Source organism: Cydia amplana, chromosome 3, assembly GCF_948474715.1.
Source record: "Cydia amplana chromosome 3, ilCydAmpl1.1, whole genome shotgun sequence".
NCBI lineage: Eukaryota > Metazoa > Arthropoda > Insecta > Lepidoptera > Tortricidae > Cydia > Cydia amplana.
This window is the reverse complement of record NC_086071.1, coordinates 17,243,527-17,271,297: the sequence shown is the minus strand read 5'-3', so window position 1 is coordinate 17,271,297 and position 27,771 is coordinate 17,243,527. Positions and strand designations below refer to the sequence as shown.

At 44.2% G+C, this 27,771-nt stretch overlaps 1 protein-coding gene across 1 annotated transcript in view; it reads right to left on the bottom strand.

Moving 5' to 3' along the window:
- Window positions 1-8,976: 8,976 nt before the first annotated feature.
- Window positions 8,977-27,771, bottom strand: part of LOC134662829 (phospholipase D2) — a 38,013-nt gene continuing 19,218 nt past the window's right edge. Inside the window, exons 10-22 of the mRNA XM_063519152.1 lie at window positions 23,495-23,730; window positions 21,986-22,090; window positions 21,001-21,140; window positions 19,850-20,011; window positions 18,833-19,166; window positions 17,641-17,830; window positions 16,602-16,734; window positions 15,835-15,943; window positions 14,974-15,144; window positions 12,848-13,014; window positions 11,354-11,594; window positions 10,488-10,703; window positions 8,977-9,213 (exon numbers count right to left, since the gene is read on the bottom strand). Coding sequence (XP_063375222.1) covers window positions 8,983-9,213; window positions 10,488-10,703; window positions 11,354-11,594; window positions 12,848-13,014; window positions 14,974-15,144; window positions 15,835-15,943; window positions 16,602-16,734; window positions 17,641-17,830; window positions 18,833-19,166; window positions 19,850-20,011; window positions 21,001-21,140; window positions 21,986-22,090; window positions 23,495-23,730 — 2,435 coding nt within the window. The 3' untranslated portion in view covers window positions 8,977-8,982. The remainder of the gene's footprint in view (window positions 9,214-10,487; window positions 10,704-11,353; window positions 11,595-12,847; window positions 13,015-14,973; window positions 15,145-15,834; window positions 15,944-16,601; window positions 16,735-17,640; window positions 17,831-18,832; window positions 19,167-19,849; window positions 20,012-21,000; window positions 21,141-21,985; window positions 22,091-23,494; window positions 23,731-27,771) is intronic.

The following is a 27,771-nucleotide window of genomic DNA, read 5'->3' as shown; positions in this document are numbered from 1 at the left end:
AAAAGCGTGCGGGGTTCAGCGGGTGTGACGTCACGGCGACTGCGCGCAAGAGAAGAGCGCAGTGACGTAACGACTCCGCCCCTTGCATGTGCACGGGCGCCGTCATTGGCCGCGCGTTACGCAACGCGCGGGCTTATTCAATAAGCGCGCGAGAAGGGAGCGTAGGACTCGACGCGATAGGGAGGCCCGTCCCAGCCCTAAAACGCGTACAAATAATGCAACATAATTACGAATGAGCGTTTGTTGCGCTGCCTGCTTACACATGCGTCCGATCACTTCACACGCACGCCCCGGCAGCGAGCTGCAAGCTCGCGGCTGCAGCCGAGCCGAGTAACAAGTGCATCGTGATATTTAAATTAATGACACGTTCCACCCCTCTGTCCCTTTTTATATTCTTCGGTTATCAGAAGTAGGCAATTAGTTACGCTTTACGACACAAACACAATCTAAAATGATCACTTACCTAAAATTTTTTTACTATTAAGTTAAGAATCTACCAAAGTGTGAGTGACTTAGGTAACTTGAATAACTGTTAGGTACACGGCAACGTTGCGCATATTTTTAGTTAATACAAAATAAATAAGTTGCTATAGGCAGGTGCTTGTACCCACTTATTGGTTAGCATTAGCACTGGCACTGGGACCATTCATTAAGTTCGTAAGGATTATTTTTGGCATTTCTACATCCCTTATCCCCCCTCTTTCCCTCGAGATAATGTAATGATAGGTATTACCTAATGATTTTCTGTAGCCCAAACCAAACTAGGGACCCTTGACCTAATAACTGTGAATAAATAATTAATTATAAATATGTCTTTGTATTTAATAAAATAATGAGTTCTACCTACTTGAATCTAACAAAAACCGAGGTAGGTATACGAAAGGTCAAGATTTTGTCGAGAGTAGCTGACCACTCTACACTACACTTGAGTTTTTATTGTAGTTTAGTTTAAGCCCTTGAAATGGTTGGTCATTGTAAAAGAATGGGCCTACCTAACTTTCAATGTCAATAAAGTACAGTTAGCTTATTAAGTAGTAGGTAGGTAAGTTCGAATATTGTAGGTACATACCTATTTGGTATAGGAGGGTAGATTGTTATATTTCCACACAATTTTAGTTAAGTTCCGTAAATTGGGGTTACTTTGTAAATGAACACAGGTACTTACCTGTGTTCATTTACAAAGTAACCCCAATACGTAAGTATACGTACTTACGTATACTTAACGTTTTAGGGTTCCGTAGAGTTAGACCAAGATTTTTATTTTTTTAATTCATAAGCCATAAATTGTATGTATACATGTTGATGTTAAGCAATACAGTGAGAATCAATTCAATTTTACCCAGTGGGTGTAGCTACATATTTACTTATAATATAGGTACTTATTAACTAACAGTTTATATTATAATATTCACTTAAGCTGTAGAGGCAGATAAGTCTGCAACGATTTTGATAGCATTACTTATACACACTGCAAGGCAAGTGTTATTTTAAACGTCAAACTTCAATGAAATTACATATGACGTACCTATAGGACATAGGTAAATAACACTTGCACTGCGTATGCTATCAAAATCTTTGCAGTCTTATCTTGGTCTAACTACTCTAACTCTACCTACCTCAAAAGGAAAACACCGGCCAAGAGCATGTCGAGCCATGCTCAGTGAGGGGTTCCGTAATTACCCTTCCATTACAATATGCTAAGCTGGACCTAGTAGTACCTACCTATAAGATAACACCTTTTGGACGCCAATGACCCATATATCCGCACCGTAGGTTCAACGCCAAAGACCGATTAATCGGTCACAGACCACAGAGCAACATAGACCTACGTGCATATATATGCATAAAGTTCAATTTCAGTTTTGACACTTCGGTGACGTGGCGTCAGCGTGACATGCGTGACAGCTTTTGTGTTTGACACGGCGTCGAAAAGGTTAACAAAGAACAAAGGGATTAAATGGTGCTTGGTGACTTTCACTCGAGTTAAACAATCTACTTTTCATATCGAATACGAGGAAACCAAAAAGGCAGCATAATCAGTACGATACTTAACTTAATTAAAGTAATAGATGTATTTTCCTTAGAACTTACTTAAACTAAATTTCACCTTACTTGGTACCTAACTGAGGGCCTACCGCTAACCACGTTCGACGTGTTGCCTCTCTGTCGCACTTGTAAATTCGTACGTAAGTGTGACAGGGAGGCAAAACGTCGAACGTGGTTCGCGGTAGGCGCTCTGAAAACAGGGACACCGCAATACGTCAAGAGATATCACACTCACAGGCATAGGTAATGGTTTGCATAATGGCCTTTACCACGCCTCTACTACAAACCTCACCGATAATCATACGCGATTCGCGAATCGCGATAGATTGCGGCGTTTGATCGATCGGTTGAATTAGTTGTTCCCACTTGGCCGGCAATGATATAAAATGTCATGCTATTTGTTGTAACTCATGTAAGATCTGTAAAAGTCTTAAGCGCAATGAAAGCATTTTAGTATTATTCTATTTATTAGTACACCACAAGAGATTGTTACGCCATTTACGGTCCTAGCTAAATTGGTTGTTCCATACTTACCTACGCTATGGAATGACTAATTTTGCTAGAACCCAAAATGGCGTAAGAATCACGCACGGAGCGTGACTGTACCTACCATCTAGTGAGCTGTCTGCGATGGCTCATTGAGTCCGGCTCAATCAAAGTTTAATTTTAAGACGATAGGGCCTCGAAACCGGTCTTCCATACAAACGTATTCCTCATTTTCCTCTCTGGATATTAACATGATTGAAAATATTTTTACACAATTTTATGTATTTATAGCTACATGTGACCGACCATTTGATTTTTTTCGATTTTTTAATTATTATAACAGTTAGGAGCGAAAAACAGGTTTCATACAAAAGTCAAATCGAAAAAAATCAAACGGTCGGGCATAGCTATGATTAAAATACATCAAATTGTGTAATAGTTATTTGTACAACAAGAGATCAAATCAAAGTTTGATATTTCTTCGAGTGCTTATTTTGAGTCCCGTGCAAGCGAAAGATTCTAAATTAGATTCACTCGCTACGCTCGTGAATCTACTATAGAATCTTTCGCTTGCACGGGACTCAAAAGCGCACGAGATGTAAATAACTTTGATCTCGTGTAGTTCACAAAACTTTTCACCTCAGCAGTGAGAACATATTAGACAACCCGAAAAATGTAATCCTTCTTCATCACTTACCATGGTCTAATAAAACATGGTCTTCTCTTCCCAGAGTGTCACTTGCCTACGTCATAATAACATTGCCACTTTATTTCAACATAACATGTTACATGGGTACATTATATCTATGGTTAATAAGTTAAAATATTTCTTTATAATTTTATAATTTTCATTTATTTGTATTTTATCTTAAATTTTACAATAACACGTCATTTTTAATTATTCGTTAGCAATATCTTCCGATTCACGAAAGAAATTTCAGACGTTCGGGTAATTCTGTTTACACTACTGGCAACACAGGATAGCGCTGTCACATTTGACAATCCGCCATTTTGTCCCTGACCGTCATCCTTGTCGAACGCGTGTTAATTGTTATTTCCTTCTCGCTCAGTGTCAGCAGTCGCAGTGTTTTCCAAACTTTTCACGTCGTAAGCTTGGTAATTAATGTTTTGTTACGAAAATGGTTGGCTGTTCTATTCGGAACTGTAAGAGTAGGGGTGAAAAGGGCAGTATACATTTGTTTTATTTTACTATGTTTCTACATGAATAACTTAAAATTAATGCCGTTAAAATAATTTTCACCGTTGGTTAAAATTCTACCACATTTTAAAGTTTGAGAACCTGTAAACAGCATGATGACGTAGGCAAGTGACAGTTAGGTCATTCGCGAATCTCGGAAGAGAGTACCAGGCGGAGTATATTATTATACCATGATCACTTACCTATTCAGTCATGTTTTTTAAGATATACTAACAATTAAGTTTAATTACCACAATCAAACACAAAAACAAAATGTAGTAAATTTCAGTAAAATAGGAAATATATGAAAACAACGACCATCAATTGATTGACATTTGAATCGGCAACTTTTTTTTTGTAAAAAAAAACATTGTAAGATATGGTCCGAATTGCGGATACTTACTATTTGTAAACTATTGTAGAGATTCTTAAAAGTATAATTATTTATTTTACGTGATATACTGTGTATTTTTTTGAGTTCATTATTTTAATCGTAAAATAAATTACGTAAAATATAGTGTTTTATCAGTTTTTATCAAATTTGAAACTTTATTTTCATTAATTAATTATTAAGAATTAATACTTGTATGTGTTTTGGAACGATGCGTTCTGACGTTTTTCGGGGGTCTATTATAAACCGTCAATATACCGTTGAATGTCGTTTGAACTTTTTTGTCTCTTTCTTTTTGCTAACGACGTGAAAGGGACAGAGATAATAAAATCCAAGTATTTCGAACTTGTATTAGACCCCGCATGTTGAAATGACATTTGAATATTAAGGTCACTTGAATGTCATTTTGTCTCACTCAGTGAGCAAAATCGCATTTTGCTCACTGTTTTTAAGTAGCAAAGTACCCTTGTTCGAGCTGCTGAGGTGAAAAAATATTTTCCATAATCATATGGAGAATCGATTGTCCCCTCTATTCTCTCGATTGTAGAGAAAGGTGCGAAGTGACTCGCGCTCGCTTAAATTGAATAGAGGCGACATCTAGTGTTAACTCCGAATACTCTGATGAACATTCATTTACCTACTTACTTTACGGACATAATATATTCTCCTTCATTTCTCCTTTCGGCCCTGTCGCAGCAGCGTTATATTGAGTGGAGCTATGTATGTAAGTAGTTTGTTGTTTAGTCACTAGGGGGCAAATTTTTGTGTGAATGTATGAAGGGAGTGTGAATGTGAGGATGCAAATTTTAGTGAGACTGTGTTGTATTATTTATATTTATAAGAGAGGAAAATTAAAAACCTTTTTTAAACGATTTTTATATAAAAAAATATATTTTCGGAAAAACATTGAAGACAAAACACGTAAAATAATATAATTAATATAATTATTGCTACCAGATGTTGAAAAAAAAAAATACAGAAATAGGTAAGGTACGTCATTATCACCTTGATTGATAGGAAAGTAATGTATGGAATATTTAATTATGATTAATATTACGTAGGTAGGTATAGTCCGACAAGAAATAGTAGAAAATAAATGAGTGCGCCACTTCCTATGTAACTGTCACACTTTTGACGTAAAATGCTTAAACATGGCAACAATTTAAGTAAAGTCTATTTTTTTATTCGGTAGACTGAAATGACAGTTAATAGTATGAACATGAAATGTCATTCCATACTATTAACTGTCATTTCAGTCTACCGAATAAAAAAATAGACTTTAGTAAAATGGAGTTTTTTAGTCCCATTTTATTTAATTTCTACTATTTTATGTCGCACTACATATATAATAGGCAAATTATCTGGAATAATCAGTAGGTAGGTACATTATCATTCTATTGGATATGTCGGCGGCCGATCGTAAGATCAGGCAGATCGTAATGTTCCTGTGTAATGTTTTGACGATAGTGTCATTAAACCAATATATAGGTAGGATAGGTTCGTTAGGTTGCATTAGATGCCCGAAGGGCAAACTGCCCAGAAATAGGAGCCCCGCGTAGCGGGGCTCCGTCGACTCAGGGAACGGGTCAAAGATTTTCACGTTTCACGATATCCCTAGGAATTTCACGATATGCCTGATCTTACGATCGGCCGCCGACAGATACAAGTTATGATTGGAATGTTTTTTTTTATTTGTACTACATAGGGGTGGGGTGCTACAGGATATCCTTAAACGCAATATAAAAACAACTTTTCTTAATTAAAATAAAAAAAAAACGTTGATTACTTTTGTTTACGCTTAAGTTACCCTGTATACTATAATTTAAGTAAAAAATGTATGTATGTTATGTATGTCTAAAGGTGTCCAAGACATTTTTCAGGTACTCAAAATACAAACATTTAGAAACTTGGTTATGTTTCCAGAGTAAAAATTGAATATTTGAAAAATTATCTTAGGTACTGAATAAGATATGTAAGAAAAAAAAACCTGATGGTCAAATGCTAAAAATATTTGGAATTATCATTAATATAGGTAATTTAAATTACAACATTATTATTTTGTTCAATTATGACAATAAATAATACTTATAAATTATAATACTTAGGTGGTAATTAACAATAATAAAATAGGCACAATACTAACATTTTATAGTTATCGGCAGGAGAGTCAAGATATAACAGAAACAGCTACATAACATCTTAACAAGCACTCTAACGCCTTGACAATAGAGGCGTGCTCAGATATTTGTGAGCACCTTGGCCGCTCCGATATATCTGATGGCGACTGTACATGTGTGTTGTGCGTGGACTCTGGTGGATACCTATAGTTAAATCAGAACATTCATAATAATCTCGTAAAAGCACCAATGTAAGTAAAAAACTTGAAAAAAGGTCGAAACCGATACTGTTATAGAATTTTTTGTTGAAACTTTTGTATTTTTGTATAAAAGTATGACTCCCACCATCGCCATAATAATATAGCGTTGGTTGGCGGAACTGACGGAAGTTATACCTCTGCTGTCTGCCTCCCAGTCACTATATCGAGCACGTGATTTAAAAAAACCTCAATAACACCTATGGGCTTCGCACAGGAGCGTCGCGACAGTATCTCGCGCGCGAGAGACTAGGTACCTGTCGTTTTCTAACTGTATTACATAATTAGATTAGTAGTATATCTCGCGATCGAGACACTGTCGCGGCGCTCCTGTGCTAACCCTACTGGGGAGATAGAGGTTTTTTTTAAATCAGAAATATTGGGAGGGGGTAAAGTAATTTTAACTCGGTTATTTTTTTTTCAATTTTTTTACCTGAAAATGAAAAATGTTTATTTGTTAACAAAGAGGGTACAGTTGTAAAGGTTGGAGTCTTCTAGTAAGTATAAAATACTTGTAACAGAAGACACCGCTCTTCCATATTATCTAAGGCTTAGAACTTAATTAACAAATTTAATATAAGTAACAACAATATTGTTGTCTAAGAAGAAAATAATATAAACTTAATATTGGGAATATTAACTAATTACTTAGCTTTTACTAATACAATTTTATTTGTTTTGATTTGATTGGAATACATTTTAATCTAATACAAATTTCCTAAAATATGTGTGTGTGTGTGTGTGTGTGTGTGTGTGTGTGTGTGTGTGTGTGTGTGTGTGTGAGAAAGAGTGTGAGTACATGTACGTCTATTCTGTATTTGGTGTACCTAGGGTGGTATTCCACCTGTCCAATGTATTTGTATCTCACTTTTTGCTTAGTGAGAGAGTGAGACGCAATGCACAATGGACCAAGATATTAGACAGGTGGTATATCAACCTTAAGTGCCACATCGCTATTCCTACTTAAACCTAGAGGTTCTTCACATAAAATAAATTATATTATGGACAAGCACCATCCATTAATGTTAAATCATATATGTATAAAATTCTCTTAAATACCATAATAATACGTTTATTCGATAGATATATTCAGATATTAATATGCAAAACCCCATATTCAAGCAAACATGAAGTAATCACTTACACGGTTGCCTAGCTATCAATATATGATGACATTATGGGGACCTTTGAGTCAGGTACAGTCAGCAGCAGAAGTTGCTAAGCGGGCGAGGTGTTCAAAATGATCTTGACGCGACGTTATTGTTAAGAGAATAAGAGCGTGTTGAGTTCATTTTGAAAACCTCGCCCGCTTAGCAGCTTCTGCTGCTGACTATACAGTCACCTGCACGTTAATATATGTTACTCTTCGAAGGCCGCATAAATATGTGACACGCCCTTATGTCTGTACAAATAAGATCGTGTCAGATATTTTTGCGGCTTTCGTTGTGTAACATAAGCAGGTGACTGTATACGATGCAGAGGGGGTTATTTTGGGCAAAGTGTAGGTTCATTTTATATTTTCGCATTTTTTTTATTTTAATAGTACTTTTGTCTAGGTGCCAAATTTGGCATTTTTTTACATAATAATATTCTTGTTTCATTTGGACATGTAGTATATTTGTAATAAAAATATTTTTTGACTGTCATCTGCTTGTGGCACCCACAAAAAAATGTTGTACTATATTCTACATACATAATGTAATGTTACGTATTATTTAATGACGAAGCCTGTTGCGGATATCATCATTGGTATGTTTGGGACGAAGCATGTTGCTGATTTGCATTTGTGGCCACCGGACGAAGCTTGCGTTGCGGATTTCTTACATATAACTGGAGTATTTTTTAACAATAAATAAATAAATGTTACGTATTGCAGTTACACGTACGTATACTTAGCGCGGTGGACTTGTTGGCCGGCGAATGCTGAAAGTAGCTGTACATGACTTCACAACTTTTAAATACAATTTTACCTTTTTTTACGTATACGTTTGTGGTTGTTACGTATTTTATTTACTGATTGACAGATTACATTTTGTTTTCACCGAAACCAGTGCCTATTATTTTAAGTTACTTATAAAGTAAAGTAGCGAAGAATACCTACTCCATCCGTTACTCACGTAACACCCCTGGAGTTGCAGTCGTCCATAGGTTACGGTGACCATGCTACCCTTAAGGTACGCTTGTTTATGTTACGCTTACGGATGTACGCGTGCCGTATGCTTACTTGCCACTGACATGGTGAGCGTGCATGAACTGTAGATGGCAGCACACAAGCCCCCTATTCATTGGCGCGAAGCATTGTATCAAGTTTCCATTGTTTAGATTTAAGCCACTAGATGGCAGAACCTACTATGCGAAATAGAGCCAGCATGAAGTGTAGGGGGCAGCACCTGCTTTGCTTAGAAGCGTTAATTGTTTTCGCTTTCGATTCAGGTCGCGAGATGGCAGACCCCCAATACGCAAAAAACAATCGTGTGTTGTTGAGATTTAAGTCCATAAAGCAGTGGGCATCATGCCCTCCATACTGGTAGTCCGCGGCGTGAGCACCTCGTTGCAAAGGAAATTGAGCGGCATATCGACCAGGTTCCCCTGTATAAGGTCTATTTTCCTGTTCGCGAGCGCCGGGTCGCTATGCCAGAGGGTATGTTTGTTCTGTTCTTGGTACTTCTTGAGTTCGGCGAACGAGTGGACAGCGTCGGTGGGGAGGCAGTGGAATACCTGTAACAAGGGTTGTTGTAGTAAAAAGGCTCCCTTTATTCTTCAGAAACTGATGATAAAGTTGCATTTTATCTACAAGAATGGCAAAGTTAGCTGATGCAAAGTTTGAATTTCCTCGTGTTGGCTGGTAGGTTTGAGTTTTTTATGATGAATTTGAATCCTTCCGTGGACGCTCCAGCTATGGATTATACTCCCAAATCCAATATTGATTGGACTGACCTCCTCGTAAACGTCGGTGTTCCTCTTCGAGAAGCTCTGCCACACGTGCTTGTAGAACTGCTCGGAGCACGGGTCGTCCAGGCTGACCTCCACCCGCTGCAGATCTTCCTCCATGAGCCCGAGGTGTTCCCTGAAGAGATCTTCCTCAGCGCACCTATACCACAGGGGATTGGACCTACGTACGCCATTAGTAGTAGAAATATGGATTATATCCATCACACCAAACCTGAATGGTCGAGCACTGTGCTCTTTCCGAGGTATTTCCTTCCGTGGACGCTCCAGCTATGGATTGTACTCCCAAATCCAATATTTATTGGACTGACCTCCTCGTAAACATCGGTGTTCCTCTTCGAGAAGCTCTGCCACACGTGCCGGTAGAACTGCTCGGAGCACGGGTCGTCCAGGCTGACCTCCACCCGCTGCAGGTCTTCCTCCATGAGCCCGAGGTGTTCCCTGAAGAGACTCTTGCCTAGTGTACCTACACCTTGGAAGATTGGACCTACCTGTTTAGTGTCTACGCCATTAGAATGGAAGTAGAAAATGTATAGATTATAATCAACAGTAACAGGGTATCCATCACACCACACCTGAATAGTCGTGTAATATGCTGTTTTAGAGGAATATCCCTCCACGGATGTGGATTGTACCTCCCAAAGTCTTCTTAGGTTCCTTATTCAACTAACCTCCTCGTAAACATCGGTGTTCCTTTTCGAGAAGCTCTGCCACACGTGCCGGTAGAACTGCTCGGAGCACGGGTCGTCCAGGCTGACCTCCACCCGCTGCAGGTCCTCCTCCATGAGCCCGAGGTGTTCCCAGAAGAGACTTGCCTAGTGCACCTATACCTTGGAAGATTGGACCTACCTGTTTAGTGTCTACGCCATTGGAATGGAAGTAGAAAATGTATAGATTATAATCAACAGTAACAGGGTATCCATCACATCACACCAAACCTGAATGGTCGTGTAATGTGCTGTTTTAGAGGAATTTCCCTCCGCGGACGCTCCAGCTGTGGATTGAATCCCCAAAAGTCTTCTTAGGTTCCTTATTCAACTAACCTCCTCGTAAACATCGGTGTTCCTCTTCGAGAAGCTCTGCCACACGTGCCGGTAGAACTGCTCGGAGCACGGGTCGTCCAGGCTGACTTCCACCCGCTGCAGATCTTCCTCCATGAGCCCGAGGTGCTCCCTGAAGAGGCGCTTCCTGAGCGCGCCGGCCACGCGGCCGCAGGGGAAGGCTGCGCCGTTCATGGTCCCGTCGGTGAAACTTTCATCCTGAGGACAAGGTTGGATATAAATATTCTTTCTCGTTTCCTCATAACTGAGGGTTGCGATAACATGAGGACATTGTTATGTGTACCAACAAGGCTCTCAATTCTGCACGATTTTCTGCCGTCCTAAAAATAGTAGCCTGCCCCACCTGATCCCTTAGATCTCTGGCAGACCGTCTTAACAATATCCACCCAGTGGGTCGATGGATATAAATACGGGCTGTTTTTTCAACCCTTACCCAAAAAGGAGACTTCGTCATTTTATTTGCCTAAATGTATGAAACAGCTAATTGTTTTTAGTGCCGAAATCACTCACTCATGGCCTCAGTACAAGTTGCTCTGGATGTCCTATATATTTTCCTCTTAAAATATGGCTAATGGTTGAAAAAACTCCCTGTATAGATGAGAAAGTCTAGCTAGAGTATGTGCCTGGTGATATGCAAGAATTCCTGCAATGCCAAATTTTTATTAGCAGTGAAGACGGTGCGTCGTTTTTGAGTGCATATATTGGTTACGATCTTACGATTGAGTACCTATACTTCTGCAGTAACGATATGAGCGAGTGACCGAGGCAAGAAATGAACCCGTTCATTTCCATTTTATTGAACCCAAAGAAGATTGAAGTACTCTTTGATAGGTTTTTCTGTAACTTACCTGTAAAAGCACAGCGATCTCCGAATCCCTAGTCCCAACCATGGACCTATCGTTGATATTCGCACTCCCACATATAACAGTCTTGTCATCAGCTATCAGTAGTTTGGAGTGCACGTAGATGAGCTCGGTGACCGGCTCGCCCTCGAGCGTGGAGTGTGTGCGGAGGCCGTGGAATGTGATGTACTGGGACGGGTCCGACACGTCCGCTTCGTAGAGGCGCGTTAGGATGGCTTCGCGGCTCCTGGAAGATTGTGAGGTTTAGTGCGAAATATGCTTATGGTATGCTTGTTTGCCACCGGTGTGGTATAAGATATATGTATATACAATTATACAGATTCCATAGCAAATAGCTGCGCCACGTTCATGAAACATTATAGTAATAGATTTATATAACAAAAGGTTAAGTTAAAGGTGGTGCGACAACGAGTGAAGCGAGGTGTGTTTCAAATTAACCTTTTCGACGCCATGTCAAACACAAAAGCTGTCACGCTGACGCCACGACGCCGAAGTGTCTAAACTGAAATTGAACTTTATGCATATGCACGTAGGGCTATGTTGCTCTGTGGTCTGTGACCGATTAATCGGTCTTTGGCGTTGAACCTACGGTGCGGATATATCGGTCATTGGCGTCCATAAAAACACCTGAACTGCAGGGATCGGATACCGGTATTTTTTGTATGGGAACGAAAACGGATTTTTTGGTTCTTTGCTTCGAAGAATATTGTTAAAACCGGTTCCGATCCCTGACCTGAAGTGTTACGTTAAGAAAGAAAATATTATATATACTTGGTCAACCAGATCTTGACAGTAGAAAAAGGCGGCAAATTTCGGCAAATATCGTCCCATAGAAAATTTGAATTTCGCGTTTTTTTTACTGACAAGATTTGGTTGACCAGCTATAAATGTAATTCTTCGCCAATAGGGATGATGACACATGTTGAATTTTATAACAAAATCTAGTAAAATAGATAGCAAACGAGCAATTTATCACAATAATGTGGATATTAAAATAAAATATTGAAAAATTACAAAAATACAGGACCTGAAAGTTTCAAAATTTAAGTTTTTTTTAACTTCCAATAACGATAAAAGTAAGGGTACCATTCGATTCCTTACATTTCATGCAATAAAATATTGTATAGCAACTATATACATAAACGCAATATTTCACCGACAAAAACGCAATTTTCTTGTTTTGTCCATACTACAAGATGGGCGATGACGTCACGGCCCTTGTCCGTTTTGTATAGGGCGTTTCGCGAGTGAAGTGCGACTGTCGGACTTTGACTACAATTTCTGACTTTTGTGTTACTTTAATGCAATGGGTCCCATATAGACATTTGATCCTAAAAACAAACCCGATCGATTGATACCATAAAAAAAAATTAGTCATGTAGCCTATTCTTGGGGTTAGTTGCCAAGCGGACCCCTAGGCTCCCATGAGCCGTGGCAAAATGCCAGGACAACGCGAGGAAGATGATGATTGTCAAGTACCTGCAAATGCTCTGATAGTTCCAGTGCGTGACGGCATGCAGCGAGGTGCCCGAGGGCCCCCCCACCTCCCCCTCGAAGCCGGGCAGCAGCGGCATCACCACGAACACGCGGAACGTCTCCCCGGCGCGGTGCGCGCGCATTATCCGGTTGAACAACGCCTCCCCTATCTGTAATACAAGACAATAATCAACTTCATTCCAATGATTTATAACTCAAGATAGGTTATAGGCGTTCCAAAATTGAAGCGCTTAACTTGTGACAAATTGGACAAGTTTCCTTTAGACGCGGCTGGACAAGCGAGAAATGTGCACGTGCTAACGAGCTCCCGAAAGCGAAAGAGACGACATTATGTTTAACAATGAGTGTGACAAAGATGGATTTAATGAGAAAACTAATCAAAAATAACAGATTTCTTCGTAGGCACAGAAATAAATATGGAAGTATTTTTTGTGCTCCTCAAGTATAAGTATAACCTATCTATGGTTATATAATATCATTGCTTCATTCCCTAAAACAGTATACAAATCATAATGGAAGTCATTTATGCCGTTTCTGGGTGTTGTTATTAATGTAAAAAATAATAAAGAACTGGTTCTCAATGTAGATGTAGTCACCACGAACGCTTCGTGTATGCTTTGCTCTACGTCAGTCCTAATGTAAGTAACCACCAATGTCGTTGTAGCGATCCTCGAGAGTTATCCAGCAGTGGAATTGACTGAGCGAGCGCGAAGCGTCTTCATTTCAGATTAGGCAAATAAGCTTTCGTACGTCCGAATGTTCTTTCACTTTCAGTTTGAAAAATAAAAAATCGCTTTGGTATATCTGTGAGTCTATTCTCCTATACAGCGGCGTTAGCATAGTTGCGTTTTAATCGCCTGTCACGTTATAACAGTAAGTGTGAAAGTGACGCATGACACGACGGAAGATAAAAACGCGACCATGCTACCGTCGCAGGTCGCATTTCTTAACCGACTCTCGTGAAATGTGACAATTAGAGTCTGTTCGGAAAGAGAAGAGTCGTGGAATGTATTGGGCCCCATACATTCTACGACTCTTTTCTTTCCGCACAGACTCTATATGGTATTTTTTTGTGGATACATCTTTTTTATAATTTACCTGGTTCCTCACGGCCTGGCTGGTTCGGGACGTTATGAAGAACTGGTTCTCGATGTAGATGTATAGTGCTGTGCCCGTGTGATGGTGTCCACGTACGCTTCGTGTATGCTTTGCTCCACCGTGTCCGGGTCTAGATCCTGTAGGGAGGTGTCTAGATGTATTTACCTGGTTCCTCACGGCCTGGCTGGTTCGCGACAGTGTTATGAAGAACTGGTTCTCGATGTAGATGTAGTGCTGTGCCCGTGTGATGGTGTCCACGTACGCTTCGTGTATGCTTTGCTCCACCGTGTCCGGGTCTAGATCCTGTAGGGAGGTGTCTAGATGTCGTATTTACCTGGTTCCTCACGGCCTGGCTGGTTCGGGACAGTGTTATGAAGAACTGGTTCTCGATGTAGATGTAGTGTTGTGCGCGTGTGATGGTGTCCACGTACGCTTCGTGTATGCTTTGCTCCACCGTGTCCGGGTCTAGATCCTGTAGGGAGGTGTCTAGATGTCGTATTTACCTGGTTCCTCACGGCCTGGCTGGTTCGCGACAGTGTTATGAAGAACTGGTTCTCGATGTAGATGTAGTGTTGTGCCCGTGTGATGGTGTCCACGTACGCTTCGTGTATGCTTTGCTCCACCGTGTCCGGGTCTAGATCCTGTAGGGAGGTGTCTAGATGTCGTATTTACCTGGTTCCTCACGGCCTGGCTGGTACGCGACAGTGTTATGAAGAACTGGTTCTCGATGTAGATGTAGTGCTGTGCCCGTGTGATGGTGTCCACGTACGCTTCGTGAATGCTTTGCTCCACCGTGTCCGGGTCTAGATCCTGTAGGGAGGTGTCTAGATGTCGTATTTACCTGGTTCCTCACGGCCTGGCTGGTTCGGGACAGTGTTATGAAGAACTGGTTCTCGATGTAGATGTAGTGTTGTGCGCGTGTGATGGTGTCCACGTACGCTTCGTGTATGCTTTGCTCCACCGTGTCCGGGTCTAGATCCTGTAGGGAGGTGTCTAGATGTCGTATTTACCTGGTTCCTCACGGCCTGGCTGGTTCGCGACAGTGTTATGAAGAACTGGTTCTCGATGTAGATGTAGTGCTGTGCCCGTGTGATGGTGTCCACGTACGCTTCATGAATGCTTTGCTCCACCGTGTCCGGGTCCAGGAATCCGCAGGACCAGCTCGACACGCTGCGTAGTACCTGAAAAGATAGTGTGCTTAAAATACAGGTTTAGGGCCCGAAATAAATGAAAATTCGAGGGATTATGAGCTTGCAATGACAGTTGACAGTTCCATCATCTTCCTCGCGTTATCCCGGAATTTTTTGCCACGGCTCATGGGAGCCTGGGGTCCGCTTGGCAACTAATCCCAAGAATTGGCGTAGGCACTAATTTTTACTAAAGCGACTGTTGTTGTTCCAACCAAAAGGGGTAACTAGGCCTTATTAGGATTAGTCCGATTTCCTCACGACAGTTGACAGTTATGATATATGAACAATGAATCTTTGGTTGTCTTGAATAAGCAACGATCCATCCACTGGTGCTTATTAATAAGGACGGGAAGTTTAATCAAGATCAATTATATTTACAGCAGTCAAAAGAAGAATTTTTGAATTTAATAAGTGTAATGCTCTTACGTTAGATGTCGCTAGGGTCCCCTAGACCCATAATACGGTGGAAAGATTTGCTGGCTATGGATGTGGTCTTGATGGCTCAGATGGCAGAGCGCTGGAGTATCGATCCAGAGGCCGTGAGTTCAAGTCTCACCCAAGACAGTCATTTTCCACTTTTAAATTTATTCTAAGCTTAATAGCATCAGTCGCAGACGTTTCTGCTTGTTAAAAATTAAATGAGACTATATTATGTGAATTTAGGAGTGAATATGTCGTTACCTGACATGATGCATTGTGTATGTCAGTGTTCAGATACTTGTCCAGCTCTGACAAAAGTTTGATCTCGGAATACGTCTTGGGCAGAAGGTATGGGTAGCTCGCGGTTTGTCTGAAAAAAAAAAAGTTTGATTAACTTTAAATATGCTTACTGGTTTTTAACCATACATGGTAGGATCCTATAGATGTGGTATACGCGTGCGTCCGTGAGGGACAAAACATACGCAACGCGACTCTATGATTGGTCGAATTTATTTGTTGCCCACCATAATCCATACTAAATTAACGGCAGGGAATTTAAAAAATATGAGACTCTGACAAGGACAAACGATAATAGCGCTTTCGCTGCTACTCCTACTGAAAGATACATAACACTATCCCGTTTGGTCATTTCCCCCCACCCCTCATGCCTGATCCAGTTACACTAGTTTACCCAATTACTTGTGTAAATATGCCAAAAACCAAGCCCAAACAATATGCAAATAATATTACCTAGAGTCCTAGATTTATGCGCTAAAGAGTTACCTACCTACATATGGGCCTTAGTTGCCTGAAAATAAATATACCGTCAATGTGATTTACCTGACAATTTATACCCACACAAATTGTACCATTCGATTTAAAATTATAGTAGATTTTGTATGATACAATTTGTGTGGGTATAAATTGTCAGGTATAAATTGTTAAGTAAATCATATTTTAAGTTTCGTCCCTATTCACCCCAGCCTTCGCTATTCACCCCGGTTGACGGATTTATTTGGTTAGCTCACCTGGCCTTCTCTAGTTTAATAGCGTTCCATCGTTGTATGAAGTGCCTCGCGACGTCTCTGGCGGCCGCGCCTTGTACTACCACTCCGATGTCGTGCCACGGCATTCTGGGCGTTGAGTTGCGGTCCACAAGGTCTAAAATCGTGTTAAAATGTAGTTACTTCATGTATCATTCTGTCTTGCTAAGATATGATTGCTGAATGAACGGAATACAAGTCAATGAGGCACGTAAGTATAGATTTGAAATGTTTTGTTTCTAGTTTAATTAGTATATGAGTATTATGGTTATTTTCATAGTGTAATATCATATGGTATTCTAATTTGGGGTAAAAACAACTTGCATGCGTACAATCAATTGCAATCTGAAATATTCTGATAAGTTAACTCAATACCACTACGGCAAAGCTAATAAATAAATGTGCCAATCTCAACCAAAAGTGTACTTATTCTCGGTTGTCAATACGGCGCTATTTCCATATAACTTCAATTTTAAATCAACATTATTGACAACCGACCATGTGGTACCTTTTGGTTGAAAACGTCACAAATAGGAGGGGTTAAGGTTCTAGCGGCATATGTACCTATATGGGTTTGTTTATGCTTATATCCACAGTAGCGTCAAAACCAAAACTGCAGACAATGATGAGTAAGGCTCGTTTTATGGCCCGAGTGAGGCTTTATTTTTCTTCCAAAATTGCCAAGATAATTAAAATAAACATTAGTAAAATCAGACCAATTTAACTATGCACAGATGATATGATAAAGTATGGTAGAACAATCGTCAAAGTCGCTGTAGGTACTGTAAACTTAGTCCGACTATAATCGCGTTTAACCCTTAAATGCATAGTGTTGCCAAATGTCTACAAAGCATTAGACAGCTCACAGATACTTTTAACACTGATCGATGATATAATTTTTTTTACGATTTTTCCTAGAAATGGCAAACAATTATGTGATATATATATTAATTTCGGGCAAAAAGAAAAAATCATGCATTTAAGGGTTAAGCTTTGAAACGTGTTGCTTTTACTGAAGGCTTACCAACAAAAGGCAGATCCAGGCTATTAAAGTCCTTGACGATGAAGTTGGTGTAGTCCTTCCCTATCCACAGCTTGGAGTTCCCTTCGATGCCCTCCAGCCTGTCCTTCGTGCTCTCGGTGATGACGCGACCCTCGACAACCTGCGCCAGCGGCGTCGGCTTACGCACGCTTTTACTCCTCGTCACCATTCCCTGGACAAATCAAAAACTTGCCCCTGAGTCTCTTATGGTACGTTTACACGCTTGCCGAGGCTTGGCAAGCGTCTACAAGCTTCAAGCCTTTACAAACGCTTGGATGCCATTTACATGCTTGTGAGTGCGTTACTGTGTTCCGGACAAGCAAGCATGGCAGACGTGGACGTTGAAGTTGTGTCGGCAATTGCTCTAGGTAAACACGTCGCAAGCGCTTGCCGCAAGCTCCCTTTGATCTGTCTCCAAAAACCGACACTAGCCCAGATCGCGACAAGCTCTTGCAAGCTCACGCAAGCCAAGCCAAATAACCCCGTTCACACGCTTGTGTTTGTGGAAGCTGGTCGAGATTTGTCAAGCGTGTAAATGTACCATTAGAAAGGTCCCCAGGGGCCCAAGAGCTGGCAGTTACCTCGCCCAACGCATCAGTCTGGCAGTTCAGCGGGGTAACGCAGCCAGGATCTTGGGGACCTTGCGCAATGGCCTTATTTAGTTTTAGTTTAGTTTTACTTTAGAATAGTTTGTATTTAGTTTAATTGTAATTTTAAGTTGTTTTTATTTATTGTTTTTTGTCATGTTTTTGTACCTTATTTAATAATAAAATTTAGTATTTAGCTCTGAGCTAAATCTGGCTATTTATAGAGCACGGCATGATCTGGAACTTCTGAAAGCGCTGCAATCCGGAGGTCGCAGGTTGAAACCCCGGCTCGTACCAATGAGTTTTCCGAAACTTATGCACGAAATATCATTTGATATTTACCAGGCGCTTTTCGGTGAAGGAAAACATCGTGAGGAAACCGGACTAATCCCAATAAGGCCTAGTTTACCCTCTGGGTTGGAAGGTCATATGGCAGTCGCTTTCGTAAAAGCTAGTGCCTTCACTTAACACACACATCACGCAACCGGTGTGCCGTCTCTCATAAAGAACTGTATATTACAAGGCGCACGTGCACCTCTACACACACGCAAGCCGTGAGCATAGCCCTTTAATGATGCAATGCCTACCTTCGTAGTTAGCGCGTCAGTCAGCAACACCTGATCATTAGACTGCGCATACTTCTCCGCTTTCTTCCTCTCCGAGTCATCAAACACCCTTCCATTCCTTTCCTCCTCATAAGGCGGATACACTATACTCAATATATCTTTCGATCTCTCTGTTATTTTGTTGAGCACGTTTCTCCTTTCTACTGGACTGTGCGTAGCACTATCTTTGTCTGTCCGTGTGTTTTGGGTTATTAGTAGATGGTCGCCCGGTTGGAGTTGCGGTAGGTCCGGGTCGGGAGTGTTGGGATCGGTGATTGATTTTTCTTCTACTTCTGTGGTTTCGATTTGGATGGTACTAGAAACAGAAAGTAAAATGGCGTTATTCATAAACGGGTGCTAACTTAATCAGTTGATGATCGTCGTTTGTCCCTGTCTGTCGTTATGCCATAGAGAGAGACAAACGACGATCATCAGCTGATTAGCAGCTGTTTAGCAGACGTTTATTAATAACGCCGAAAATATACCTATTCAGTGTTATATGGTCAAACGGCAAATCAAATTAGATTTTTACGAAAAATTAATTTTTAGCAATCTGGGATGGAGCAATAGTTATTTTCGATACAAGTGCGAAAAAGAGGAAATTCGAAAGAGTGGCGATAACTTAAAACACGACCGAAGGGAGTGTTTTAAATCGACACGAGTTGCGAATTACCTATTCGCACGGGTATCGAACAACGTTTTACAGTACATATGGCACTTTAAAGTTTCGACATACGCACGAAAAGTGCTATTTTACGCACTAGTGCGGAAAAGTAGGCCCATATGTGCTGTAAACTCGTATTATACGCATTTATAGGCAAATGTAAGTATTAATACGATTTCCAGCTTGCTGGGGATTCATTCCTCGAAACGCTATTTTTGGATCTAATTTAATTGGCCTCAAGGGTGACGTGAGGGAGCTGGACGTTTTCTTCTTAGTTCTGACGACTAAGTACTGACTAAAAGCGAGTAAGACAGTAAAATGTGTGTATAACATACTCATTGGCCCCAATAATGATGTCCCTGGAGTGTTTGGCGAGCTCGAGGCAGACGTCTCCGCCGTTTTGGGTGTGGAACATGCCGCCGCCGGGGGAGCTGGACGTTTTCTTCTTCGTTCTGATGGAGTTTGAGGTCTGCGTGATGTTGCCTAGGTCTGTCAGCCTGGAAGGTAAAATGAGATAATTTAGACTTATATCGATCGGGATATGAACCGTGATTACCTTTTGTTTTGTACTGTTTTCGAGCTCCCGCGGCCGTAGCAAAGGTGGATGCCGCCGCTCCGGTGTGCGAGCGGAACATCACTATATACGTTCATAGTGCTGTCTCACTCGCACATCGTAGTGTGACAAGTGTACAACTAACCTGTGTTTGTAGTCGTCCCAGCGGCCGTAGCACAGGTCAATGCCCCCGAGGAAGGCGACGCACTGGTCGACGACGACGATCTTCTCGTGGTGCGCCCAGAACAGTATCCCGCCACGCGCGTGCGAGCGGGACATCACTATTCACGTTTATAGCGCTGTCGCGCTCGCACACCGTAGTGTGACAACTGTACAACTAACCTGTGTTTGTAGTCGTCCCAGCGGCCGTAGCACAGGTCAATGCCCCCGAGGAAGGCGACGCACTGGTCGACGACGACGATCTTCTGGTGGTGCGCCCAGAACAGGATCCCGCCGCGCGCGTGCGAGCGGGATATCCCTATATACGTGCATAGCGCCGTCTCGATCGCACATCGTAGTGTGACAACTGTACAACTAACCTGTTTTTGTAGTCGTCCCAACGCCCGTAGCACAGGTCAATGCCCCCGAGGAAGGCGACGCACTGGTCGACGACGACGATCTTCTCGTGATGCGCCCAGAACAGGATCCCGCCGCGCGCGTGCAAGCGGGACATCACTATACACGTTCATATCGCTGTCTCGCTCGCACACCGCAGTGTGACAACTGTACAACTAACCTGTGTTTGTAGTCGTCCCAGCGGCCGTAGCACAGGTCAATGCCCCCGAGGAAGGCGACGCACTGGTCGACGACGACGATCTTCTCGTGATGCGCCCAGAACAGGATCCCGCCGCGCGCGTGCAAGCGGGACATCACTATACACGTTCATATCGCTGTCTCGCTCGCACACCGCAGTGTGACAATTGTACAACTAACCTGTGTTTGTAGTCGTCCCAGCGGCCGTAGCACAGGTCAATGCCCCCGAGGAAGGCGACGCACTGGTCGACGACGACGATCTTCTCGTGGTGCGCCCAGAACAGTATACCGCCGCGCGCGTGGTCTGGGTGACGGAAAACCTACGTTACCAATGCTGGAATTAGGCTGCGTCGCCACCAGAGATGTGCGAGGATGTGTAGCGAGGGATGTGCTTGTTAAAATGTAATTCTATAGAACTTGCTAACTATGTAAACAAAAGTCACTAGTAAATTGACATTCAGAGACAATTTTAATATGGCTGTTTGTTTACATAGTTAGCAAGTTCCATAGAATGACACTTTAAGAAACAATAGATTAATGCCGACTGGGCTGCGTTGAGCGAGGATAGCGATAGGTAACTCAAGTCATTCTATTGGTTCTTAATAAACACATCCCTCGCTACGCGTCCTATCATATCTCTGGTGGGAACGCAGCCTTAACCTCTTGACTGCCATAATCTTACGTAACTTACGATTGTAATTAGAAAAATTATGATAGTTCATTGTAAACTATAATAAATGTTAGTGGCGGCCAAAAGTTTAACCGTTTTATGTACAGTCAGCAGCAGAAGTCGCTAACGCTCGCTTGACACGCTCTTATTCTCTTAAGAATAAAGTCGCGTCAAGAACATTTTAAACACCGCTTAGCTACTTCTGCTGCTGACTGTACACGTACTTACATAAGCATATATAAACAAAAAAATACTATTATGCTTAAGGTACCTGCGCCAAAGAAAGCCCATCATTATTTCTAATTTTTATTTCTAAAAGCGAACATGGACGCAAATTAACCGTTTACAGTTATAATAGTAAGAAATGTTGAAAGCTAGTTTTGGCATAAATTTCAAACTACTAAAGACATTTTATGTTACATCGTGAATGTTAGTCGAGCACAGGATGGATTAATTTCGCATCGATGCAATTCGAAAGGTTAAATGAATAGTCACCTTAATGTTTTCGCTGGCCAATCTGCTCTTGCTGTAAAAGCTGTTGATGCCGAGTGCCATCTCAACTTCCTTGTACAGCATTATGAAGATTTTTACGCCTTGGGCCTGGAAAAAATCAATTTTTAATATATTAACCTCCTGAGACTAAATGTACATTACAATGTACATATTCGTGAAATCTAATTTGAACCTTTCATGAACCAAATAAGGTAGCATTTCTTTTGTTTAATTGCTTTTTAAATTCGTCCTAATTTACTTAAGTAGGTATAGAATAAGGTTCAAATTAATAATTTGAAAACTTTATTTGGTGGCATTTACGAGGTTAAATACGCGTAGAAATCTCGATCGCATAATGTACTCGTAAAATGTACTTTTACAAAACAAGTTCGATTGGCTAGAAATAAATAAGGGTTAATTGCACCAACCACAGTTAACAGACTGATCAACTTCACGCAACAGAGATCTATGAAACTTCCCATACAATAAAATTTTGCGAACGCTTTAACGGTGACAGACGGTTTGGTGTAACCGCCCATGAATCATCACATTTGCAAAATATTCTGCTTTTTGCTAAACTCCCCATGTGTCCGATTATCTCTTGCAGATTGTTTCTTGCCAAATGTCAATCCGAAGTATTTCACCAGCAATAACTTTCTAATCTGGACTGATTTATCCATGGTATCTGTGTTTGCGGTTATATTGAGAACTAATCGCGTACTTTCAACACTGATTTATTTACATCAATCCTACCCAAGACTGCGCCAGTAAAGTGTTTAAATATCTAACAACTCACCGCTTTTCTCTTCAGTATCGTATCCAGCCTCCAATAGTTGCCGTTAAGGGCAGGCCTCTTCATATATATCTCTGGGCTGAGCCACCAATCGGCGATGAATATTTCTTCTTTAGCGAGCTCCATGGCTTCTGCGACCGTGCTAGTTAAGATCATATAGTTATTATTATCAAAAAACTCACCGCTTTTCTCTTCAGTATCGTATCCAACCTCCAATAGTTGCCGTTAAGGGCAGGCCTCTTCATATATATCTCTGGGCTGAGCCACCAATCGGCGATGAATATTTCTTCTTTAGCGAGCTCCATGGCTTCTGCGACCGTGCTAGTTAAGATCATATAGTTATTATTATCAAACAACTCACCGCTTTCCTCTTCAGTATCGTATCCAGCCTCCAATAGTTGCCGTTAAGGGCAGGCCTCTTCATATATATCTCTGGGCTGAGCCACCAATCGGCGATGAATATTTCTTCTTTAGCGAGCTCCATGGCTTCTGCGACCGTGCTAGTTAAGATCATATAGTTATTATTATCAAACAACTCACCGCTTTCCTCTTCAGTATCGTATCCAGCCTCCAATAGTTGCCGTTAAGGGCAGGCCTCTTCATATATATCTCTGGGCTGAGCCACCAATCGGCGATGAATATTTCTTCTTTAGCGAGCTCCATGGCTTCTGCGACCGTGCTAGTTAAGATCATATAGTTATTATTATCAAACAACTCACCGCTTTCCTCTTCAGTATCGTATCCAGCCTCCAATAGTTGCCGTTAAGGGCAGGCCTCTTCATATATATCTCTGGGCTGAGCCACCAATCGGCGATGAATATTTCTTCTTTAGCGAGCTCCATAGCCTCGGCGACGGCGGCTAGATATGGAGATCCATCGACGAAAGTTCCGACGGACGTGGCGGCGCGCGGCGGCGCGAACGAGTGGTGCACGTTGGGGTGTGTGAATTCTCGAGCTGTGAAAATGATATAAATTACTCCAGTAGGCCTAGCACATGATTGGCGCGGTATCTGGTGAGATAAGTCTATCCCCCGTAGCCACCCGTCTTTTTCTATGTTAATATAATTTTTAAGAAAAAAAAACCGACTTCTATGCGGCCCGGTGAAAGATTATTGTAGATGGTGCGCTATGTAGAAAAGGAAGCATTTCGTTTCTGTAAGGCTCGCAGTTCTAACCTAACCTAACCCACTTTTGTTCGGTTCTGTGAGGATAGCAGTTCAAACCTTTTTTTTTTTTTTTTTTTTTTTTTTTTTTTTTTTTTTTTTTACGAGGGGAAATGCGCTACGCATACTCCCGCCCCCGGGGGGGGGTCGGGAGTTATGTGGGACTCTCCTCCCTTAGGGGGAGGCCTACCCACTAAAACCCCTCGGTGTACCCTCGCTCCGCCTGAGGTAGGGCTAAGGGAACGCTTGGCGCTTACCTCGGCCCTGCCATGTGCGTGTCGCCCTTGCGGGCTCGGCTATTGCGGCTTTTGCCACTGTCCCTCCCATGTGTGCACTTTTTGCGCCTTATCCGCCTCGGGACACTCTCGTCAGGCAGGAGACCCCCCGATCTCCTGCCCGAGGTCCCAGTTAGGGCGGCAAGCGGCGGTCATACGCGGCCCGCCTCCGCCCGGTCCTTTTTCGGCGGATAGGGAGCGAGAGGGGATCGTCCTCTCGCTCTCTCTCCGCCGCCTCCTTTAGGGACATGACAGCGTCGCAGAACGCGACGACCGCCTCCCAGGTGCCTCTGTTGCGGACCATCGCACTGGCTATTGCCGGCAGCGATAGGTCCGCTCCAAGAACCGCAGCCATCTCCGATCTCGGTTCATCCCACGCAGGGCATACGGCGCGGGTGTGATGCGCCGTGTCCTCCTCACCTCTGTCACAGTGCTTGCACACCGCTGTGTCCTCTCGTCGTGCCACTCGCCACAGGTACCTACCAAAGCAACCGTGCCCAGTAAGCACCTGTGTCAAGTGGTACGTCATTGGCCCGAAGTCGCGCTTCAACCAGTCCCTAAGGACTGGGCGTACTGCGCCCACCACCTCGCGGCTTGCGCTCGGGGCTTCTAGCCTTTCATCCCACCTCCGGAGAAGGTCATCCTTGGCCTCCTCCCTCCAAAGCTTGATCTCCTCCGGAAGTGGACGATTTCCCGCCGCCCGCTCTTCCGCAACTTGCCAATACACCGCCGCCAGGACCCCAGCCTCCAGGTCCCATGGTGGGCTGCCGGCCAGCAACGTCGCCGCCTCAAAGGAGACCGTCCTGTACGCTCGTATCGCTCTTGTGGCTATAACCCGTTGGGGTCTGCGCAACAGGGCCACGTTCCGAGCGTTCAGGGATTCTGCCCATATTGGGGCCCCATAGAGTGCCATGGAGCGCACAACACCCTGATAAAGGCGGCGGCATGTGCTGCCCGGTCCCCCGGTGTTCGGGAGCAGTCCCCCGAGTGCTCCGGCTGCGGCCAGCAATTTTGGCGCCTTCCGCGCAAAGTGCTCAGTGAAGCTCCACCGACCGTCGAGGACAATGCCTAGGTACCGCATCGTCGACTCGACGGCGATGGAGGTTCCCCCGACCACTATTTCCAGCCCAGGAGGCGGTGCGTTTCGAGGCCCGTGAAAACAGAGAGCCTCGGACTTGTTGAGGGCCACTTCGAGTCCCAAGGCCCTAATGCGACTCACCACGTGAGCTACCCCTGCTGTGCCGAGCAGGACGGCCTGCCTGTGGGTGCTCCCCTTTGCGGTGACGAGAGTGTCGTCAGCGTAACACAGTACGTTGACGCCCCGCAGGTTGGTACCGCGAAGCACCCAGTCGTACCCGATGTTCCACAGGAGTGGTCCGAGGACTGACCCCTGTGGGACACCGCACGTGACCGTCCTGCTTGCCCATCCAGCTTGAGTCGGGTATGTGATGGCCCGGTCTCTGAAGTAGTCCTCGACTACTATTCTGAGATAGTGGGGCACACCGTGGTACTTCAGTGCCTCCTTGACAGTCTCAAAGGGCAAAGTGTTGAAGGCATTCGCTATGTCTAGCGACACTGCCAACAGCACTCCACCCCGTGAGACTGCCCCATCGGCGAGGACCCTCAACCGCGCTATGGCATCAATGGTCGACCTTTCCCGCCGAAAGCCGTACTGGCACTCGTGCAAGTCGGGTCCTACCTCCCCGAGGTGTCTGACGAGACGGGCCGCGAGCACTCGCTCAAGGAGCTTGCCCATCTCGTCAAGCAAGACTATGGGGCGATAGGCCGACGGCGACTCAGCCGGGCGCCCGTCCTTCTGAAGAAGGACGAGCTTACCGGTCTTCCAGCTTCGCGGGAACCGACCTTGTTGGAGACATGCGTGGAAAAGGGCCCTCACTCTCTCCTCCAGCTCACCAAGCGCGAGCACCACGACACGTCCGGGCACACCGTCAAGTCCGGGGGCGCTGTTTTTCAGCCGGAGCCTTAACACCGCTGCCCCGAGTTCCCCCTCTGTGACAGGAGGTATGTCCTCCTCTGCCGCAGTGCTGGTAGCGTTCCCACCCATCGCTGGCGGATGCCATACACCTCTTTCAGGGAACAGACCAGTAAGGATTCGTCCTAAGAGGTCCGGCTCAAGGCTGCTGGTTAGCGGAGGGGCCCAAGGCCGGAGTTTTGCCCTTACAGTTTTGTAAGGGCGTCCCCATGGGTCCCGGTCCAGCGTCTCCAGCCACTCCTTCCACGCCGCTTCCCTAGCCTGTGCGATGCCTGCCTGCAGGGCGTGGCATTTGGCTCGGTAGGCGGCGTAGAGCTCATCCTCCCTGGCAGGATCGCGTATCCTTCTCCGTCTGCTCCTGGTGTATTGGCGGCGCGCAGCTGTGCATCCGCTTCGTGCCTCGCGAAGCTCCTCGCGCCACCAGTAAAGCCGGCGCCGCGGCGGAGTCGCCTTTGCTCGGGGCATTGCTGCATCGCATATGCGCTGGAGAGCAGCAACCTGCCGCTCCGCCTCGGCGTCGACTTCACCGATGGGCCTAGGCCCGGCCTGCCACCCCTCGACAATCGCTGCCTCTTTGGCCATTTCTCGGTCGAGTTTGCGCAGTTTCCAGCGCGGCCCTTCCCCCGCAGTGGGTCGACCGACACCCCTTGGAGTGGCAGGGAACGTGGAGACATCGAATCGAATGTAGCGATGATCCGACAGCGTCTCCACGTCTACCCTCACTCCCCACCCCATTACGCGCCGTGCGAGAGCAGGGCTGGCCATTGTTAGATCCACAATTGACCCGCCCCGCTGTCGCACGCACGTGTGTGTCGACCCCCTGTTGAGGATCTGCAACCCCACTTCGACCGCCCATTCTTCCATGGCCTGCCCTCTCGCGTCCGTCGCTGGGGATCCCCATGTCGTGGACTTGGCGTTAAAGTCTCCAGCGACGAGCACCAGCCCCGGGCGACTGCTGCCGATCAGAGAGCCCACCTCATCCAGGAATGACTCGAACTCGGCCAGTCTCCTGTTTGGCGAGAAATACGCCCCGACCACCATCGTGTCTCCTAATAGTGTGGCGACAAAGCCGTGGCCTCTGGTGACGTTTTGGTGACGCGGCGCATTAGCTTGGGCCTGCGTGACAACCGCTACTAGGCCATCCCTGTCACCAGCCCAGTTGTCCCTCGGGGGCACAGAGTAGGGCTCTGCCACCACCGCGACATGTATCAACCACTCCGCCATGCTTTGGAGCAGGAGGTCTTGAGCTCTGGCGGAATGGTTGATATTCGCCTGCAGATACCGGACGGCCATTCCTAGCCATTGGCCGTCCGATCCTCCTCGACCCCAGGCTCAGGCCTTCGTGGGGGACTTGGCTGCGTAGAGGCTCCGGGGCCACCTGCAGCAGTTTTCTTCCGTTTGGGTGGGTTGCATGTTTTGCTTCCCACCCTATGGTCTGCACGGATGCCCGCAGCGGCGCACAATGAGCAATGCGCGGTGGCATTGCAGTCACGCGCGATATGGCCCGTCCCACTGCAACGGTAACATATAAGGCTCCGATCCACCTCCGACTTGCACTTCGCACG